The 20,650-nt window shown below is 42.4% G+C and overlaps 1 protein-coding gene across 5 annotated transcripts; it reads left to right on the top strand.

Moving 5' to 3' along the window:
* The first annotated feature begins 116 nt into the window (after positions 1–116).
* Positions 117–19,473, top strand: LOC310801070 (zinc finger MYM-type protein 3-like). 5 transcript variants are annotated; one of them, XM_083665033.1, is made up of 25 exons: positions 117–183; positions 691–1,621; positions 1,835–1,902; positions 1,988–2,057; positions 2,425–2,797; positions 2,952–3,120; positions 4,193–4,405; positions 7,058–7,208; positions 7,308–7,423; positions 8,052–8,138; positions 8,299–8,449; positions 9,420–9,592; positions 9,934–10,099; positions 10,595–10,644; positions 10,860–11,007; positions 11,181–11,296; positions 11,625–11,793; positions 11,890–12,018; positions 14,440–14,543; positions 15,034–15,181; positions 15,299–15,450; positions 15,584–15,698; positions 15,881–16,138; positions 17,754–17,868; positions 18,033–19,473. In XM_083665033.1, the coding sequence occupies exons 2-25, from the start codon at positions 703–705 to the stop codon at positions 18,217–18,219; spliced, it is 4,347 nt and encodes a 1,448-aa protein (XP_083521159.1). In that variant the 5' UTR covers positions 117–183; positions 691–702; the 3' UTR covers positions 18,220–19,473. The 5 variants fall into 5 exon arrangements, with proteins under 5 accessions (XP_083521159.1, XP_083521157.1, XP_083521158.1 ...); XM_083665031.1 differs by lacking the exon at positions 117–183 and having other exon boundaries at positions 549–1,621; positions 2,428–2,797; XM_083665032.1 differs by lacking the exon at positions 117–183 and having other exon boundaries at positions 549–1,621; positions 7,317–7,423.
* Positions 19,474–20,650: the final 1,177 nt, after the last annotated feature.

Raw genomic sequence — 20,650 nt, 5'->3', positions numbered from 1 at the left:
GTGAGTGGATCAGTCAGTCAGTTGCCACTCATCGACCGCTGCAGTCGAGAGCGTGGCTGTGATTGGCTCATTCGACTGTTTCCTCGCGATAGGCCTGCATGTAGAAACCAGCCAATGAAATGTTTCACGTTGCTGTTTAGGTGCATGCGTGCGATATCCCACTGCTAAACCACTTCTTTTCAGGTAAACTCAGCACGATTTGAAGTTACAGTTAAGAAAATCATGGTTGAATCATTGTTATTTTACAATAAATGTGTACTAACTATATCCGACTTGGAGACAAATACCTTTAGTTCGCTGTTGCATGCCGTCGTAGTGAGCTAACGTTAGATAGCTAGCTAGCTGAATCTGGACTAGTGGTGCTTGCTAGTTGCTTTACCACTAAAAATAGCTGGTTGCTGGCTGTCATTTTGGTTAGCTTGCTACTAGCTTAGCTTCCTATACAATTTCGCGTTTGCACGCTCGTTTGTTCGCTTGTTATGAAATTGAAACTTTATCAGTAAGTGTCGCCATACTGTGAGATTCATACAGTAGCCTAGCTACAAACTCTACCTCACATTGCTGCAGAGACGAAGTTGTCAATAAATGAGGGCCAGGCATTATAGCTGGTTCTAACGTTATAACAGAAACAAAAAAGTTTGATAAGCTACTAATGTGGACATGTTGTTGTTTTGTTTGCTTTTCTTTAAGTGTAACTGCAACATGGAAGCCCCAGATCATTCAGGACCCTTGGACTCTTTTCAGATGGCCATTGAAGATGATTTATGCCTTGACTTGCTGTCTGCACAGGCTGATATGGACCTGCTGTCTGCTCAGGCTGAAATGGATCTTCTGTCTGCACAGGCTGAAATGGACCTACTGTCTTCACAGGCTAATATGGACCTTCTACCTGTACAGACTGGTATGAACCCTCTGCCTGTACAGACTGGTATGGACATATTGTCCTGCACTGAATTACTGGGGCCAGAGGGCCACTGTGTGGAGCAGCAGGCCATTGGTGAGTCAACCACCCTCCTCACCCAATCAGAGAGGGAGAGACAGAAAACTCAGGATAGCCTAAGCATTCTGGGAGACCCAGACTCACTTGAACTTTCCAAAGCCCAGGTGGAGGAGTTTTACAACCGTACGTTTCCAGAACCCTCCAGCCCCTCCACAGGTCTCAGCCAGGGCCTTGCAGAAGCCACAGGAGCGGACCCAATGAGAGACAGGCTTGAAGTAGCTGAGGCCACTCAAAGTGTAAGTGGGATAGGGATGCTGGATGCAGGAGAGGAGCAAATGGACATAGCGCATAAGGACTCCACTGCACCCACCCAATATGAAGAAATGTTAGTCAGTTGTAATGTCGACGTAAATGTGCCTTCGTTAATCAAACTAGAGGGTTCATACTTTGACAACAGTCCAGAAAAAGAGGGGGCCTTTTCAGACCATGTATTGATGTTACAAGGGGAAGAGGGCCCAGGCACGGTAGACACAAGGCCAGAAGGAGCCATCATGATCTCAGATGTTAGCCCTATCCCTGTAAATGAGGCAGACACACTGGAGGAGAGAGGAGAGGATCTGCCAGTAGGGGGCAGTGTGTCACCACAATCGTCCAATGCCAAATCAGTGACTTCAGTTGAAGGTATGTTTAGCACCGGGAACCTTCATTGTCTCTTGGCTCTAAAATGATTTCTCCCTTCTTGCTTGTAATTTATTGAAACAGTTGTACAGAAAGTCTTTGAAACTGATTGTGTACAAATGTCATTTTTGATTTGTTCTTGACTTGACTGTTTATATAAGTTGCCATATCAACTGTACCCCTTTCGTCCAGTTAGTTTTTTGTTTGTCTCAACAGAGAGTTGTGCTGAAACTGTGGTTACCATTGATGGCACTACAGTAACTAAAGATGTTGAAATGACTACGGTAACAATTCTTAAACAAAGAAATATATACTTTAGAATGTGTTTTTTTGTTTTTGTTGTTTAGTTATTGTCCTTGTTTATTATAGAAATGTGGGAGAGGACAGCGGCAACGTCATGAAGAGGTGACAGAAACGACACCTACCGTGTCTAACAAGGGTAGGGCATCACTACTTCATCTGTGATTACATCACATACAGACATGAGGAGGCACATTGAAGAAATGGCACATACAGACATGAGGAGGCACATTGAAGAAATGGCACATACGTTTTGAGACCTGTCGATCATGAAACCTTCCAGTCATGAAACACGAAGGACAATGCATATGATCCAAATTAGAATACATACAACAATAACACAGTAACGCACCTTATCATTCATTTACTTCTTAATTCTTACAGCTATCATCATCATGTATGATTCTCCTCCAGTTATGGGCCTATAGTATGTCAGAGATTGTTTGTACGATGTGTACTGCATATGATTATCCTACTTTTTGACATAAGTGCTTTGTCTCCCGCAGCAGACCAGCAGTCGGACAACTCTGATGCTTCCCGCGGCCTGCGTCGCTCTTCCAGGTCATCCCTAAGGAAGCCCCAGTACACTACCCCTCACATAGACGACCCTCCTCCCTCCCGCCTCATCACCTGCCGCCACCCTAGCCAGTCCAGCCCTGCCCAAAGATACACTCAGAAGTCTTGGCCTCCTCCACCCCAGCCATCAGGGCTTCCACGCCAGCCCCCCAGGATCCTCTGTGCCACCTGCCAGGGGACGCTGCAGAGTGGCCAGACAGCGTACCAGCGCAAGGGCATGCCCCAGCTCTTCTGCAGCTCAGGCTGCCTTGCTGTCTTCAGTAGGAAACCCCCAAGGAAAAAGCCCTGTGCTTTCTGTAAACAGTACGAACATCAGTCTCCACAAAATGTTCAGTTGATTCTAGCCTAAAACAGTATTGGCTGTCACTGTTAATCAGAATAGTAGAAACCTGTGTGATTGCTTATACTGTATGGTGTTATCTGTTGTTTTGATCACTGTGTGTCTTGCCTATTTTAGGGACATGGGTGTTAGTAAGGCCCCATTGATTGCACAGGTTGGCCAGACCTTCCAAGAGTTCTGCAGCAACACTTGCCATTCCAAGTATGAGGCCCGGCTGGAGATTGGCCCAATACAGGAACCAAGTTCCCCTACCAGGAGATGTAGTGTGTGCAACAGCACACGAGAGGTACTCAGGCTTTTTCTTAAAGACTTGATGATCTGTTCTGCTAGTTACACTGGCCCCTCGATAACTTGCACTGTTTGGGGTCCTCAGAAATGCATACATTTGCAAGAATTCATAACTTATTGAAATACATGAATTTAGCACAAATTTAGTGTTCACTGCAGCTCACAAAAATATTCTAATGATTTATAGGCTACTTTTGCTATCAGGTTAAAAACACAGGAATACATTTGGGAGCCTCCTCTACAACCTTTATCTGAATCAGTGACTTATTGAGGTGGGAGTTATGAAGGGGTCGGTGTATACTGCATGCCAGTCTCATTAGGATGATTACCACTCTCAGGTATGCGTACAGCTAGATCACTGCTTTGCACAGGTTTAGAACACATTGGATAGTAGGTAATGTTTGGACTTTTATCATGAAATGTAATGTTCAACCGAGGTCATACATTACTGGATATTTAATATGGTCTGCAGCTTCTGTTATTGTAACAAGTCAAAAATGTATGTTTACCTCAGAAAGCTGGCGCTAACCATACCTATTCTGGTTTGAGTTTCCCCTCACCATCTGGTAGCCATTTGTAAATTAGTACAATAAAATGTATTAAAAATAAGTAACCACTTTTTATGCCAAGCGCTGCAAAACCAAACAATGATGTGAATATGCTATACATTGCATTCTTTAAAGCTGCCTTTGTGTAAGACATGCTGGTTAGAGCTCTGATCAGCACACTTCAATTCAAGCTCAGTCTATGTAGGGCAGGCCACCGAACACCTGTGTAAATGTGAAATATTTGTTACATTGTGGGCTTGTCACAGAAGTGACTACTAAATGCCTTCATTCTGGTGGCAGACGTTTTCCCTGTCTTCTCATCTTGGTAGATTTGTCTTGAGCAATTTGTGTGTAAATGTATTCATGCTGATTCATCTGCATGATGGACATGATAATGGAGGATTTTTTTTATCAAACTTAGATTTCTGATTTTTAAGATGCAGATAATTTTTGGTGCTGTAATGAATTTAAAAATGATAATGTTCGGCCTTGAGTTTGACACGTCTCTCTTCACTTGCTCAGATGGTCCATGAAGTTAGCAGTGGGAACATTGTGCATCTCCTGTGCAGTGACGTCTGCTTCACCCGCTTCCGGGCCACCAAGGGCCTCAAGACCAGCTGCTGTGACGCGTGTGGCACCTACATCAACATGTCTGCCTGTCGGGCTGAGTACCTGCTCCATGAGGGCCAGCAGAAGAGATTCTGCAACTCTTCCTGTCTGAGGCTCTATAAGATGGTGGGTTGATGAGTTTGTCTTTAACCTTTTAACGTTGCGTCACTGTCTTTGAACATCTGGCGAAGTGTCTGTATGCTATCAATTCACAAAAGGAAAGTACTGTCTTGGACACTAGATTCTAATAAACAGTTTAAGCACCATCTGGTGCTGGATTGTTGTACTTACACCGATGTAAGTCTTCTCACCAGTCTGTAAACACAGAAATTCATAAGATGTCCACAGATGCCAGAGTACATGTTGTAAGAAAAATATTAATTTTTGGCAAAGGTATAGTCATGTAAAATGTACAGTGCCTATAGAAAGTCATCATACCCTGTGAAATCTTTACCTTTTGTCACATTACACCCTGGAAATTAAAATAAATCAAATCTAACTTTTTTGAGCTGTATGTACACATTATAACCCTCATCATGAAAGTGAAAATAAAATGTTTAAAAATTCTGGACAATTATTGAAAATTAATTAGTGAAATACCTGGTTTGGTTAAGTGATAGGGTTAGGGCCCCTTAGAGTATACCATTATACACTTGCTCAGGTGCAACCACTCAACTTCCAGATCAAACACCAGGCTGATTGCCCCCCACCTGACATCAATTGTAGTGGTTTTGATTACTTCAGAATAAAACCAGCTGTTTCTTGAGGATTCCACTACTAGAAGTGCATGGTTCTGCAAAGAATTCACCATGGTTGGAAAAGTACTTTCAAAAGGCCTCAGGGATAAAGTTGTAGGCAGGCACAAGTTAGGTGAAGGCTACAAAAAGATTTCGAAGGCTTTAGCTATCCCTCAGCGCATCATTAAGAAGTGTAAGGCGTATGGCACCACCAACACCTTGCCTAGATCAGGCCGTCCGTTCAAACTAGATGACCGAGCCAGGAGGACATTGATCAGAGGAGCTACCAAGAGGCCAAAGGCGACTTTGAAGGACTTACAAGTCTTTATGGCTGGGACTGGTCTGTCTGTGCATGTGACAACAATCTCACAAGCTTTACACAAAGCTGGCCTGTATGGCAGGGTAGCAAGAAAGAAGCCTTTTCTGAAAAAGTGCCAGTCAGTCTCGTTTGTGCTATGCAAAAACACACCTGGAAGATTCTGTTGCCATGTGGAAAAAGGTTTTATGGTCAGACGAGACGAAGATTGAACTTTTTGGACTGAACTCCAAGCGCTATGTTTGGTGAAAACCAAACACAGCACACCCCCCAAAACACACCATACCTACTGTGAAGCATGGTGGTGGCAACATTATGTTGTGGGGATGTTTCTCTTCAGCGGGGACTGGGCAATTGGTCAGGATTGAAGGGAAAATGGATGCTGCCAAGTACACCCAAATTCTTGAGGACAACCTGCATCCCTCTGCTAGACAGCTGAAGATGGGCAGGTCATTCACCTTCCAACACGACAACGATCCTAAACATACCGCCAAAAGAACAACGCAGTGGCTTAAGGATAGAAAGGTGAATGTCCTTGAGTGGCCAAGTCAGAGCCCTGACTTAAATCCGATAGAAAATCTGTGGATGGACTTGAAGAGAGCAGTTCATCGCCGCTCACCACAGAATTTGACTGAACTCTAACAATTCTGCAAGGAAGAATGGGCAAATATTCTCCAATCTAGGTGTGCAAAGCTAGTAGAGACATATCCAAACAGATTGATGGCTGTAATTGCAGCAAAAGGTGGCTCTACAAAGTATTAAATCAGGGGACTGATGACTTTTCCAACCCTGTTATTCTTGTTTTTCATTTTTTATACATTTTCAGAACTGTCGCCTTTTTTTCATTAGTTTGATGTTGTATGGCTAAATTTGTACATAAAGCTGGAAAAAGTTATTTTTTAATGGGTTTTGATTTCAGGCTGTACGACAAATATAGTAACTATTTCAAAGGGGTATGATGACATTCTATAGGCACTGTATATACACAACATTGGGCGTTAAGAACTGGAATCACACTTTCAAGCACTTTCATGCATAGGCTTTCATGTAAAATTATATTTTTGTGGCTCAAAAGCTGAATGAAAAGTGGGATGTTAAAGGGATGTTCCACTTCTTTAAAATGTTTTCATGGTTTGGCCCTGACCTTGGCTTTAGTTGATTATCCCAGACAGGTCTAAGCTCCCTTAGATACTATGTAATCATATTTTGGGCCCCATTAATTCTGGAAATGTGTCTAAAACACCTTGCAGACACTCCAATTCAAGTCCTATCATGACTAAATCCCTCTCCGCGTGATTTTTTCTTTGTTATGCTGTAATACACTTTTTGTAACAAAATGCTAAAGTGTATTACAACATAATATAGTGATTTTTCAGTGTAATGCAGACAAAGTCTTCAGAGAGATGCTGTCTTACAAGTTGGTTTGGAGTGTCTGCAAGGTGTTTTGGACATATTTCTTGAATGAATGGGGCCCAAAATATGACTACTCAGTATCTAAGGAAGCAAAATATGTAACTAAAAACTGTCTGAGCTAATCAACTACAGCCAAAGTCAGGTCCAAACCAGGACACCATTTTAAAACGGTGGAACATCCCTTTAATAGTCATAATTCTACCGAAATGAGATCTCAATGTATAATGAACTGTGCATATGTTTTTATTGACAGCATGTGTACTGTATGTGATGAAAGAAATTTTTTTTGCTGTGCTTTCTCTTTGATTTCAGAAAAACACCAAGGTGCTCTCGTGCCAGTGGTGTAAGACTCTGTGTAAGAACTTTGACATGCTGTCTAAAGTGGATGACTACGGGAAGACCAGACTTTTCTGTTCTGTGTGCTGTATCGCATCACACAAAGTGAAAACCTCTGACGACGCAGGTACATCCAGCTCCCCTTGGCTTGTTTACTAGTGTATAGACTTCCTTCTAGTGTGACGTCTCTGAATGGATCCTCACTGTTAATGCCCCCCTCTGCTAGTGCCTGCAGAACCCTGCAGTTCCTGCAGAAGAACCCTCCTTGAACCTGCATACTACTGTAAAGCAAATGAGACAGTTTACATGTTCTGTAGCCCTGGATGTTGGACCAAATTTCAGGTAGGACGACCCTCCACTCTGAATAGACTTTGAACAAGATATCTAGCGAGTGGCGACGTTATACCGTTCCATGACGACCTACAGAGTGTTTGAGTTGACTGCAAGATTTTAACACTGCTTTTTACACCCTAACATGTCTGCCAGACGCTCATACAACAGTTATTTTATGTTCACTTATTTTTAAACATACATTTTTTAATGCCTATGTTGTTCAACAAAACTGAATAATTCTGAAAGTGCTAAAAGAGAACAGTTAATATTTACAGTGTGATGTACAGGCTTTGCCGTAGGTGCCTGTAAAGCAGAAAAATGCTTGTTAAAATGCACACTAAGCATCTGCAGTGGGGAGCTCATTAAAAGTCAAAATTGTCATAAAGCACTTCAGTGTGGATAGGGTCACCCACTTGCTTTTATTCCACCTAAATCTAAACCCGATGAATCATGGCTTTGTAGCTTCTACAAAACTCTTAAAAATGCGTGTGAGTCGGCAGAGAGTTTTAAGGAGATCCCTCTTTTATATCACTGTGGTGAGATTGTTTGTTGTTTGCCTTGGCTAAAATGGTTAGCTCATTCTGTTGTTGTGCCCCCGTGTAACAAAGATGCGTATTGTGACTGTTGCACTCCACAGAGCAACAGTCCCAATGGTGACATCCACTTGAACTGCCACTCCTGTCACAACATGTTCAGTGGGAAACCAGAAATCTTTGAATGGCAGGTAATCAAAGTGTTTGTCATGTATTAGTCTTTTTAAAAACACATTGAATAGAAAAACTGGGTAGGGATGATTTTGTTTGGGGGGGGGAAACTGTGAAAGCAATTATCCTTTTCCAAAAATATAAGTACTAACATTCTATTCCATTTGTATTTGATTTCAGGACTCCATATATCAATTCTGCTCTAAGGAGTGCTGTGAGGACTATAAGCGCCTGAATGGTGTAGTTTCTATGTGTGAACACTGCAAGGAAGAGAAACTCCTGCATGAGAGGATCAAGTTCTCTGGGGTGGAGAAGGCCTTCTGCAGTGATGGTTAGGACTGGAGTGCAACCTTTCACTGCTAAGACATTTGTCTGTGCCATAAATAAGAGACTAAATCAATTTGCTAATCCATGGGACAATCTGAGACATTCAATGAATGTGTAGACTCTTTGGATGAATGTAGGCAGGTAGAATTGGGTGATGCATATTGTTTTTTTTAGTATACTTTTGTCATGCAGTAGATTTGTCTGTTTGAATGGGTATATTATCCACTCTGTGTTTGTATATGGAGACTTATTATGGTGCATTTACACTGTCATTGTTAACACAGGTGCTTTGGCCTTTGGTTTCCATCTCAGGATCATCCTAAAAAAAGTGAAGGGCATTAGCCTCGGTGGACCTACCCTGGCTTGTGGCCATGGGGATATTTTGGGGACTTAGGGCGGGGTTTGGTAGGAGTCTGGTGTGCACTGTGCCCTCCCATTAGTTGGCTAGACTGGTCTATGGGACTGTTACTTGTTATGTTACAAAAGCATGAAAACGTGATATAAACCATTAGTTACTGTGGTTTGGAGTCACGTTTTTGAAGATATTCATCTGCACTGTTAAGTTTTCTTAGCTGCGGGCACAAAAGTCCTTAATTAATTTCAAAGTCATGCTGGTTTGAGGGTGAAACTGAAGACCTAACGCGTCCTACACCAAAGAAAGGAGTGGAGTGGAACCCAGTCTAGTGAAAAAGCACCATAAGTGTCTTTTTTTCGGTCACACTTTATTTGACTAGTCCCCTATAGATGATCTACAGTTGCTCAAACTATCAGCTGCAACTCTGTTGATATGCAACAGCTTGCTAGGGTTGGGTTTATGGTTAGAGTATGGGTTAAGGATAGGGTTAGGTTATGGTTAGGGTTCGTGGATGGTTAGGGTTAGAATTTGAAATGTTGTTCATAGTTAGTTGAACAGCTACAAACCATCTATTTGGGATTATCCAAATAAAGTGTTACCTTTTTTTCTTTTCTCTAAGGTTGCATACTACTGTACAAGCAAGACTTCACCAAACAGCTGGGCCTCTGCTGTATAAACTGCACATACTGTTCTCAGACCTGTATGCGGGCGGTCACTGAAGAACTGGATGGCAACACGTGGGACTTCTGCAGCGAGGACTGCAAAAGCAAATACCTCCTGTGGTACCTGAAAGTATGCTTAAACAATGTATATATCTATATCTATATATATCTATATATATATCCATATCCCTGGGAAGGTTAAGATGCCTGTCAGTACACGGTCATTCAGTTGACCTTTCTGTGTGTCTGTAATACTTCTGTGGTCGTCCTTTGATAGAAGAATAGTATGTACTGTAATACATGGATGGGCCCACATGACACACTGAGGTTAATGATTATTACATGACAGAATATAGATGGTTTGTGATGATTTTTGCGTCCGTGTAGCGTCATGTATAGACGCTGCTTAGCATCACGATCCAGTATTTCTGTCGTGTGCTGAGCCCCTCTCCCTCGGCTCTCTCCTCCCAGGTGACGCGCTGTCATGCTTGCAAGCGTCAGGGAAAGCTCCTGGAGACCATCCACTGGAGAGGGGAGATCAAACACTACTGCAACCAGCAGTGCCTCCTCCGCTTCTACAGCCAACAGAACCAGCCCAACCTGGCCACCCAGCAGGGCCCGGAGAGCCTGCTCCACAGTGCGTCACCCTCACAGACTGTACATGGATAAGCATGCACATGTTAATGTGAAACTCACATCCAATGCATCCACACAAACATAATTAGTAAATAGATCACTTTTAAAAGGTCTTTTATCATCACTTTTTAATAGGTCACTTTCAGTTTATTGATGGTGTCTTCGAAACACCCATTTATTAAAAGTGTGTTACTGGGGGCACCAACAGTGTCAAGCAAGCCACCTTTTAGTGATGATCTCATACCTTGGACAAATGGGTTACAACCGTTTATAATTTATTCAAAGACCAATTAATGTGTTGTATGTCTTAACTTTTTGTTGCTTGAATCTTGCATCTTACAAAAGGACTACTGTACCATAGGTTGTTCACTGTTCAGTATAGTGTTATATTGTTCTCTAGATTCCTGTGAAAGCTTGTGATTTCCCTTAAACCTGTAAAGTGTAAACATATGTTAGTCTCTCTCAGTAATTGGCTATTAAAATTCTATATGTACAGGTCATTCCCCAGATTCTAAGTCACCCCCTGCTGCTACAAAGAAAAGTGAGGTAAATCTGCTCCCTGGCGACCTGCTCCACAACACCAACCATGAAAAAACACCACTTAAAAATGGAACAAAAATTGATTCAGTCTGCTTTACCATGCTTAGATTGTCTATGCTTGAAAATACATGAGTAGACTTTTAAATTACCCTATGATACTCCCTCCCCTATGCATGCTTGCATTTAACGTCCAAACATTTCTTGTTGTTAATGTCACACAGGCCACAGGAAAGATGAAATCCGTGGCCACGCCTGCTCCCTCTCTTCCACCTACATCCCAAAAGAACAAATCGTCCATGTGCAAACCCATGATGACCACCACAGGGGTCTCATGTAAACCGGAGATGAGGTCCCAGGGTTGCCAGACAGGTATTACTGTGGATCCCTCTCTCAATGTGACGCATTGGTTGCTCTATTTAGTCAAGTATATCTAATTGCAGAGCAAAACATCTTTCATTTGCTGGCATGATCAGGCCTACAGCAATTTAATTTGCAGGTTGTCTTCACTCTGTTTTCATAAATCTGTTGCGTGTTCATTTCAGATGATTACCTGCAGTCCCCACCTCTTGTGCTGCCAGTTCCTGTACCTGTGTTTCTTCCTCTACCTCTGCAAATGTACTGTCAGTACACTCCCGTCACCATGGCTCTGCCCCTGCCGGTGAGTTGTTCTGGTCGAGGTCAGGGGTGGCAAACTTGTTTTGGTTGCGGGCCGTGTTGGACAAAATGCAACTTCACTCGGGCCGGAAAAAATAATGCATTTGTTAGTGAAAACTAAACAATGTCCACTGCTGTGCACCCTGGCGCCTTATAATAATATTATTATTATTATTATTATTATATCATACTAGACAGTCAGGGTCTACTCAAAGTCTTGCCCTTTGCAATACATTTATGGTTCATCTGTATACATCTTGGCAATTGTACTGTATGTGGTTTTCTGTCCTAATAGTCTTTTCTTTTGTTGCTCTTATTACTTACTGTGCCAGCTCCCTGTCCCCATGTTTCTGCCAATTACGCTGGAGCATGTTGACAAGATGGTGGAGACTATAAAAGAGCTGAAACTCAACATCCCAGACGATCCAGTGGAGTCTGACATTCTAGCCATGGCAGCACTTATAGCAGAGGCTGACGCAAAGATCTCCTCTGATCTGTGTGGTAATGCTCTCCCCGTTGTCACCTCACCATTGATTGATTGTCTAGATGTGTTTGTAACTGTGTGATGGTTCTACATGCTGTGTTTATACTTTTAAGGTGTGCACATGAAACGGACAGCAGACCAGGACACTGGCCCGTCACTGGCAGACTGCATCCTGGCTGAGTCAAATGACATGCCCTGCATGGCCGAGTCAGGTGATGACTCTCAGGACGAACTCATCAAAGGTAGGCTCCAACTCTTTTGATGTGGTGTGGAATGTGCTGTTTGATTTGCAGTTAGAAATATGCATTTGATATATGTAAACTAGTACTAGAAGCACTCGTATTGTCGCCGAGCGCGAGTCTAGTATGGCCTTTCCCCGGCCTAAACACCATTCCCAACGTTACCCAGTTAAGCACAGCAGGATTGGCCCGAGGTTTGAGAGCAACCTTGGTGAATCACCACGACACTGCGAGAAAGAGAAAAAGCTTAGCAGCTGGGGGCCCAACCTGACGAGGGACACCGCGGCTGCGGATGTTCCTGAAACACATTTTATCTTTGATTTATCCCTCAAATGTGTGTAAACTGCTTAAACTGCTTAGATATGACTAGAACGTGAGTGTCTGACCCCGTGTCACTATATCTGCTTAGGCCTCATTGTAAGAGTAGGCCCGCTAACAAAGAAAGTGCTAGAAATAACCATGTTTAACTGTGTGGTCTTGCTCAGAGTTAATCGCTGAGGCAAGGCAATACATCTTTGAAAAGTTGAAGTCATGGGTGCAAAGTGTGACCACTGCAAGAAAGAAAATATGAAGGTGAGGACCCGCCGAAGGGTCAGGTCAGGTGGTGGAAAGTCCCCAACTGAAAAGTACCATGGCGTCCAAAATCAAGTAGAAATATGCTGAGAAATGTGTGATGCTAATGATATAGAGAAAAGAGTGATTTGCTGGTTCTAAAGCTTTTAAAATGATTGATTACTATATTGTTATACGGTAGGAGAGTGTGTTGGTAATAGGGCCTGGAAGCCATACTTGTTGGGTGAAAGGAAATGGCCTAACCACAGAGTTGCAACATTTGGGGCTGTAGCAGCCCCCCTTCTCGTCTTGTGATCTCTGGAAAGGAAGCATTGCAGGCCTGCTGTGTAACAAACAGAGATACACACTATGCAAAGCATAGATGTACAACAAACAGAGAAGTTTAACATGCAAAACATAGATGTGCACTGTGCAAAACATAGACACAAAACACAAGATAGGGAGGTACCTTAGCCAGGGTAGAAAACATGCTTTTTGCGGCATTTCGCTGGTCGCACCCCGCTGCGGAGCGTATGAACCTGAGGCATCGGAGCAGGATGGAGTGTGTTGGAGACCAAGCCCGGAGCTCATACTCTGATCACATTCTGACTTACGAATTGCAACCGCTGAACAACTTTTGGAGACGAGTTTTCTTGACAAGTATTTGGAGATCATTTTAGTGACGAGACCACACTCTGAAAACTCCACAGTTCCTCTCTCAGCACGGGGCCGGACCCTTAGCTGTTGGGGCTGTGGCAGTGAGTAAGGCCGAGGAGCTATTATTGTAGGTTTTCACAAATTCAGAGGAGCACCTTTAGATATAGTATTATTATAGTTTTCAACAGATTCACGGATAATACTTTGACACAGGATTTCAGGATCATCCAGAATTCCGGATCATCGGGATTTCAGGTTCGTCCAGAATTCAGGATTCTTCAATCAATTCCAAAGAAAAATAATTTTAGTAGTTTTTCTAGATTTTACTCGTCAGGGGCAAGGCTGAGGCCCCCCGCGGGGAATCAGAGCCTCTTGGCTGGGTAGAGGAAACTCGAGCTTACCACAAACACGGCGGATAGAGGAAACAGGTCTAACTCGACAGGGTTTGGAACCGGAGCTTCTCCAAATCTTCACTGACCGATAGTAAGACAGACTGATAGGTTTTGTTATTTTCTAATTTTTATCGTTTTAAATGTTATCATGTTAACATTTTAATCACTCTGTCTGTAACCCCATTTTATGATATTTTAGCTATGCTGTAATGCTTTGAACATTAATTAAACATCATATCCTGCATTCAAAGCAACAGTGTCATGAAATTTAATGGTTTGTTATTTTTACTTTAAATTGTAGAACTCAGTATAAGTCACATATTTCCTCCTGGTAATGTAAAAGGTTATAGGCTACTGTGCATGTGATATCATAGGATCTGAATGGTTATATCAGGCCCATTATTATTACCTCCATTGGGTATATTTTCCATACCGATAAATCTTATATCCGCAACCACACCAACTGGCACTCATTGAGGTTAGAGCAGCCGTACAACCATAGAGGTCGCCCGCTTCTGTGCACGGTTTTATAGGGGTGAATTTTCAGTGCATTTGAAGTGGGTGAAGGAAGCTTATATGGAGGAACTATGAGATTTTTAGGCTGTTAACAGCGGAGTGAATCTAACCACCACCGACCTACACCGGACCCAAGGTCCAAACCTGTTACTAGAGGGTTGGTACCGGAGCCCTGTAAAGGGCTTTGAGTTCTGTTTGTGAATTTTATATTTTTAAACTGAAACTCAACTTTTGCCGGGAGACAGTATTCTGTTGGCAAAGAGATGTCACTGACACATTTTGTATCACTTTAATTTCTATTTTGCAGCTCCGCTAGACCTGAACCCCAGTGTTGATTTCCTCCTTGACTGTGGGATCGTAGAGCCACATCCCATCCTAGCAGAGCAGAGCCCTAACATGGCTGCCCACAAGGTACAGTATAAACACCATCTACCACTATGAAGGGGACACGCCTGACCTTCAAACAAATGTTGAATTTCTGAATTGGTTAAGGGTTTGGTTAAGGTGAGGGTTAAGGGTCAGTTTTAGGTTTTGACCTAGTCGGGCTGTCAATGAAAGTCCCTTTAGTCTCACAGATTCTGTTTTCTTTGACAATTTACATACCCTTCTCTGACAATACCTTTTCTCTTTATCATTCCCAGACTGACTTTGACTGTCCTTTTGCGATGAATAGTGTTTGAGGAGGTTTAACTCTAGATTCAGGGAAATCACGTGCACATTGGCTAAGGGATGTCAGAAAATAGATGCCACAAACCATGACGGGGCCCATTCCCAATGAGAAATAACAATGTCTGTAATACAGCATATATACTGTATGTAACGTCTCTTCAACCACTCAAAGTCATAGTGCTAACTAACTGTTCATAGTAGTCTGATGTCTAAGGCGGGCTTTTTGTCACAGGGTCCAAAGCGTCTAGCAATGTCAGAGACGACCCTTCATGATCCTCTGGACTGCCTGCCTGTCAGGGCTGGGTTGAACAGCTCCTATGGGGTCAAAGCCTGGAGGTCATGGGTCCAAAGCAAGCACTCACAGTCTGAGGACGGGCAGCGTAAGACTTTCCAGCAGTATTTTGAAAGCTAAGAGTGAAAAGTAATCTCTTCAAGTTTATCCCCCTCTGCTTGAACTCCTCTAATGATTAGAGACCTGTCATCTTCCTCCTATTCAGAGAAACAAATGGAAATGAAAGAAGACCTTCTGTTATACGGTGCTGTGGAGCTGAACCATGGCCTGACGCAGTTTGTGAAAGACATTTTGAGCCCTAGAGGACCCTGCTACAAGCCTGACAGCATATTTTACCTATGTCTGGGGATTCAACAGGTCAGTCCTAATGTTTCTTATGGTTCTAGTCATGAAAATGAGTCAAAGTAGTAAAAAAAAATACAAGTACATTGTCATACTATGTTCAACCCATGTATTTGAGCAAAGTGGTCTTGCATTTTATATTTTCCAGTATCTTCTTGAAAACAACCGGATGGTGAATATCTTTACTGACCAGTTGTACTTCACCTTCGCTCAGGAGCTGAATAACATTGTCAGCAAATGGCAGCCTACCATGTCACCTCACGGTACGTTCATGATACATGATGACCTCGTCTTCACAGAGCTGGCAACAGTCGTTTCAAGACAAGTATCAAGTATCAATACAATTCTGTGGATACAATCTTAGGATAGACCTCTTAAAGAGGCTCTATTTTAATGTGTGTGTCTGTGTGTCTGTCTCTGTGTGTGTGTGTGTGTGTGTGTACAGGTGGTTCTGAGTCTTGTGTACTAGAGGAGCACCTTTGGGAGTGTAAACAGTTGGGTGTGTACTCCCCCTTCGTGCTGCTCAACACCCTCATGTTCTTCAACACCAAGTACTTTGGCCTGTGGACCGTGGAGCAGCACCTCCAGCTCTCCTTTGCTAATGTGACAATCAAGGCCAAAAGGACATCTACACCACATGGCATTGTCAAATCAACCGGTGTGTGCTACCAGCCTAAGTCCCATCACAAGAGAACCAGCAAAGGTGAGAGTTTGTATGCCACTGCACCAAATCAAATGTTTACATAAGTACTGCACCAAAAACAATGTTTACATAAGTACAGTATGTACAGGAAACACCATTTGAGATTCATCACAGATTAAACTTTGAAAAGAAAAGACGCATTCCTTCCCATAGAGCAAAAGAACAACAATCCAGCATTGGGTCTTTCTCTTTTTATTCTCTCTGCCCCTCTCTACAGTGAGAGATTGGTTGTGTTTTCTTGAATAAGCAGTCCAGAGAGAATGAGTAGCCTGCTGTCCAGTCTGCTGGGCTGGATGGTGTCTGGGTGTCACAGTAGCCTGCTTGTAGAGGTTTAATTGCTTTGAGTCGTGACCCTAGTATGGAGGCCAAGCCGTTCACCTGTTGTGAGTCGTACCACCTTTCAGCGGTGGATAGTAGGAGGCTCAAAGTACATTAAGAAATCGAACAGGGTAAATTGAGAGTAACATGAAAGTACCATTATTTCAAAGAAGGGTAGTAATTCGTACTGAAGTTCACAGTGATAGAGAGATGAGGTTTAAACTGTACTCGCTGCAATGGTATTTTGCAATGGTATTTATCATTTAAATGTTGATTATAGGTAAATTATCTGAGATAATTTGACTAATTATTTGAATAGGGACCACCACATGTTGCTGCCCCCAAGCATTCACTGAAGATAGATGACTAAAAACAAGGTGTTTAAACTATAAACACTCCTTTGCATTGCTTCCACCTATTGTATAACACAGTGCTACTAAGTTTGACTGCCATGAGGATAGTGCTGCAGTGGTTGTAAAACTGACCTGGTGCCAGATGTTTATTGAAAACAAACACTGGTAAGCTCAATGTTTGGCACTACTTTTGTTGATAATGATGGCTTACAACAACGTGTCTTTAGAGGGACATTCTGTAACCTGTTAGTTGTTCTTATGTCTGCTTGCTGTAAATGTAAGAAATAACGGTGAAAGCTGTTGATGTAGGGAGAAGGAAGTTTTGGTCCCCTTCCCCCCGGTTCAGTCATAATGCTATTCTGAGTGTCTGAGAGCTATTTATACCAGGAGAGTGGAGTTATTTGAAGAGCTGCTCTCAGCTTGGGAGGTGTATGATGGTATGTGTCTTAGAAATGTCCCTACGTACAACAACACACCCAGACCCCCACTTCTGTTGGCTACAGCCAAGGGAAACCAGGAAGCTAAAAAGAGCAACAGCAGGCAACACACTAGTGTGATATGATACTGGAGGATCCTTGACAGACTGTTTCTGTGATGTGTTTTACATGTCGATACACATTCAACAACTCCATATATCAGCATTTCATAACACCTTCCTGAGCTTGGACAGGCTCAGTTCCAAAAGTGGCCCTCAACACAAAGATCCTGTCAGTTCCAAATTATCTCATTCAAAAAATATATTTTACTGTTAGTGACAATGCAGATAGATGCAATGTTTTAAAAACGCTCAATATTTTTTTCGAAAAAGAGGCCAAATCATTGTCCCCTTAAATGTGCTATCTGGGGCTCAGCCTTCATGTTCAGCCTTCATGTTCAACATAGCCCCAACATACCAAGTGTTAAGATAAACACCAGCAGACAGTGAGCCTTGGCTTTGTCCACAGAGAGCAGCTTGGGGAAGAGGAAGAGGGATGAACCTCCAGAGCTGGAGCAACAAGAGAACAGCCTGAACCCTCTCAGATGCCCCGTCAAATTCTTCGAATTCTACCTCTCCAAATGGTATGTATGAGGCCAGGTATGCATAGCATAGGCAGACAGGCCTGGTGAAGCCACTAACCCTGTCAAGGATTCTGAATCTGAATGTGTTAGTTGTATTGGAATGAGTAAATCAAACTGGGGTTTACTTTATTTGATGTACACATGCTACCTTTGTGTTCTCTCAGCTCCAACCGGGTGCGCAGCAGCTGCACTGCCTTCTACCTGCAGCCGGAGAGCACCTGTATGGCAGACAGTCGTCTCTGGTACTCTGATGTCCCCATGGACAGAGGCATGATGGGAATTATGCTCAACAGGATCTTGGCTGTCAAGGACATCTATGAGGGGCATGCAGGGCAGGGAGACATGGACTGACAAAGCACTACTTTTTTATTTTCAGTACATACACACACACACACACACACACACACACACACTCACTGAGCACTTTATTAGGAACACCTGTACACCTTCTCATGGCGGAGGTGGTGGAACACCTGTACACCTTCTCATGGTGGAGGTGGTAGAACACCTGTACACCTTCTCATGGTGGAGGTGGTGTAATAGTGTGGGGAATGTTTTCTTGGCACACTTTGGGCCCGCTAATACCAATCAATCATCACTTGAATGCCACAGCCTATTTGAGTATTGTTGCTGACCATGGGCATCCCTTCATGGCCACGATTTACCCATCTTCCAATGGCTACTTCCAGCATGATAATGCACCATGTCACAAAGCAAAAGTCGTCTCAAACTGGTTTCATGAACATGACAAACACAAGTTCAGTGTTCTTCAGTGGCCTTCCCAGTCACCGGGTCTGAATCCAATAGAACACCTTTGGGATGTGGTAGAACGGGAGATTCACAGCTTGAAAGTGCAATGTCGTCATGGACCAAAATCTCAAAGGAATGTTTCCAACATCTTGTGGAATCAATGACATGAAGAATTGAGGCTGTTTTGAGAGCAAAGGGAGGCCCTACTCAGTATTAGTATAATGTTCCTAATAAAGTGCTCAGTGTGTGTTTTTTATATCTATATATATATAAAATGTTATATAAACTATATCTATATAATTAATTTATATATATATATGCAGTTTACATTGCTGAGTTGTAAGCCACTAGTTCAAGAGATGACATACATAACAGCAATGCTTTTTCATTCCGTATTCCACAAATCTACAAAAGTCTCAAATGTTTTCTTCCCACATGTGCTACAGTGTTAGCACAAAGTTCTTCCACTTGAATGACCCCAGTCTGTATTTTGAATTTGTTCAAGAACTGGGCACTGTAGTAGAGTTATTGATGAATGCTACCATCTCTAGGTTATTGGAAATCTACTGTACATATTTTCTATGATTTGAATTGTATATTACATGAACGTTTTATAGTTCTTTAACTCATTTAATTGACAATGCATATTGCCCCTTTTCAGCAGCACTGGATGTTTATATTAATTCCAAAGCTTAATGGTTATACAATGATATGATGGATAATAGGAAAATGCTTGTAACACTATTGGTCATCAAGAATCATTTTGAATGAGTTTGGTTTTCTGTGGCTAGTTATGAGGAAAATATGTTGCTGCCAATGATCGCATTTACATTATCTGACAATTTTTTATTTAAAGAAAGAACTGGTGTTCATTAAACCACACACAAAAGTATAGTTGTTTTTATTAACTGCATCTCATTTTGATGCTGTTGACATTTGTATTGACAAATTGAAGGTTTGGTACACAGAAACATTTTCGGCCCTGCATGTTGATGATAGTTGATTGTCTACTCTAAAGTTTATTTTCTACAGTCCCTTTCTGAATACAGAATGCCTTTAAAGAATGAATGTCTTGTACAAGTTGTTTGATAAACAACAATTAACAATAATTATTGGAAAACAGTAAAATACATAGTGTATCTTGCATGCAATGTAAACGTTTGGTTATGTAGCCTGTGCCCAAAGCATTACACATCGATATACAACTGACAGGCACTTTATTTAGTTCTATTTGCAGTCAGTAGAATCTGAAGGTTAAGAGTGTTATGAGGCTTTTCTCAACTGTTAGGAACACGACTGCGCGTGTGGAGGACGGAGGAGAGGGCGTGAGGAGTGTGTTCCTCCTAACAGTTGAGAAAAGGCTACGGTAATATCGCGCCTCAGTTTGCTTCCACTAAAGAGCGCTGTGCTGCGCACCACTAAAACCATGCGCAAAGTACGTTTTGCTGGTTTGGTGTCAGCGGAAAGTGCATCTGCCACGATGAACACAAACTTTGCACCAGTATAGGCGGAGCGGTAAGTGTGAATGTTCAGAGGGTTGGCATGGGAGTGGGACAATGACCAATTGCATGTTCAGTAAAGAAGCCAATAGGTGAAAACAGACAAGTATTTGATCATAACGAGCACAACAGTTGTCGGGATAATCCCTTATACCACCAGTACATCCTCTACAAAATATATGGAAGTAGGCCTAGTGTTCTCCCATTATGACATTCTGTATGCTGTATTCCCTAAACATGGATGAATGATCGATCGCCTCCGCACTCTGTGCCAAGTACAAATGAAATCATGCAATCGGGCATGTCTTTGACGGGGTATCAAATCAAATAGGAGAATATCTTAAACATGGTATACTGGACACATTACTGGGAAATATTTTTAAAAGCCTTTACGGACAGGCTAAAAATATGGTTATAATCATCCAGAAATTCGAAGATGGTTATAATCATCCAGAAAGTTGTCGAATTCTGCTTCTTCAATTCATGGTAATATTGGGAGGGGAGATAATATAAACGAGCGTGCAATAGGCCTC

The sequence above is a fragment of the Argentina silus genome, assembly GCF_951799395.1.
Source record: "Argentina silus genome assembly, chromosome: 2".
Lineage (NCBI taxonomy): Eukaryota > Metazoa > Chordata > Actinopteri > Argentiniformes > Argentinidae > Argentina > Argentina silus.
Note: the sequence above shows the minus strand (reverse complement) of the source record. Positions and strands in the feature narration are given on the sequence as shown.

What these genes read in the sequence shown, in the direction of transcription:
- LOC310801070 (XM_083665029.1), top strand. Translation starts at nt 661, where the DNA reads ATGTTGTTGTTTTGTTTGCTTTTCTTTAAGTGTAACTGCAACATGGAA. An exon ending in AAGATGTTGAAATGACTACG is followed by an intron (nt 1,903 to 1,987) that starts GTAACAATTCTT and finishes TGTTTATTATAG; the next exon opens with AAATGTGGGAGAGGACAGCG. An exon ending in ACCTCCTGTGGTACCTGAAA is followed by an intron (nt 9,593 to 9,933) that starts GTATGCTTAAAC and finishes CTCTCCTCCCAG; the next exon opens with GTGACGCGCTGTCATGCTTG.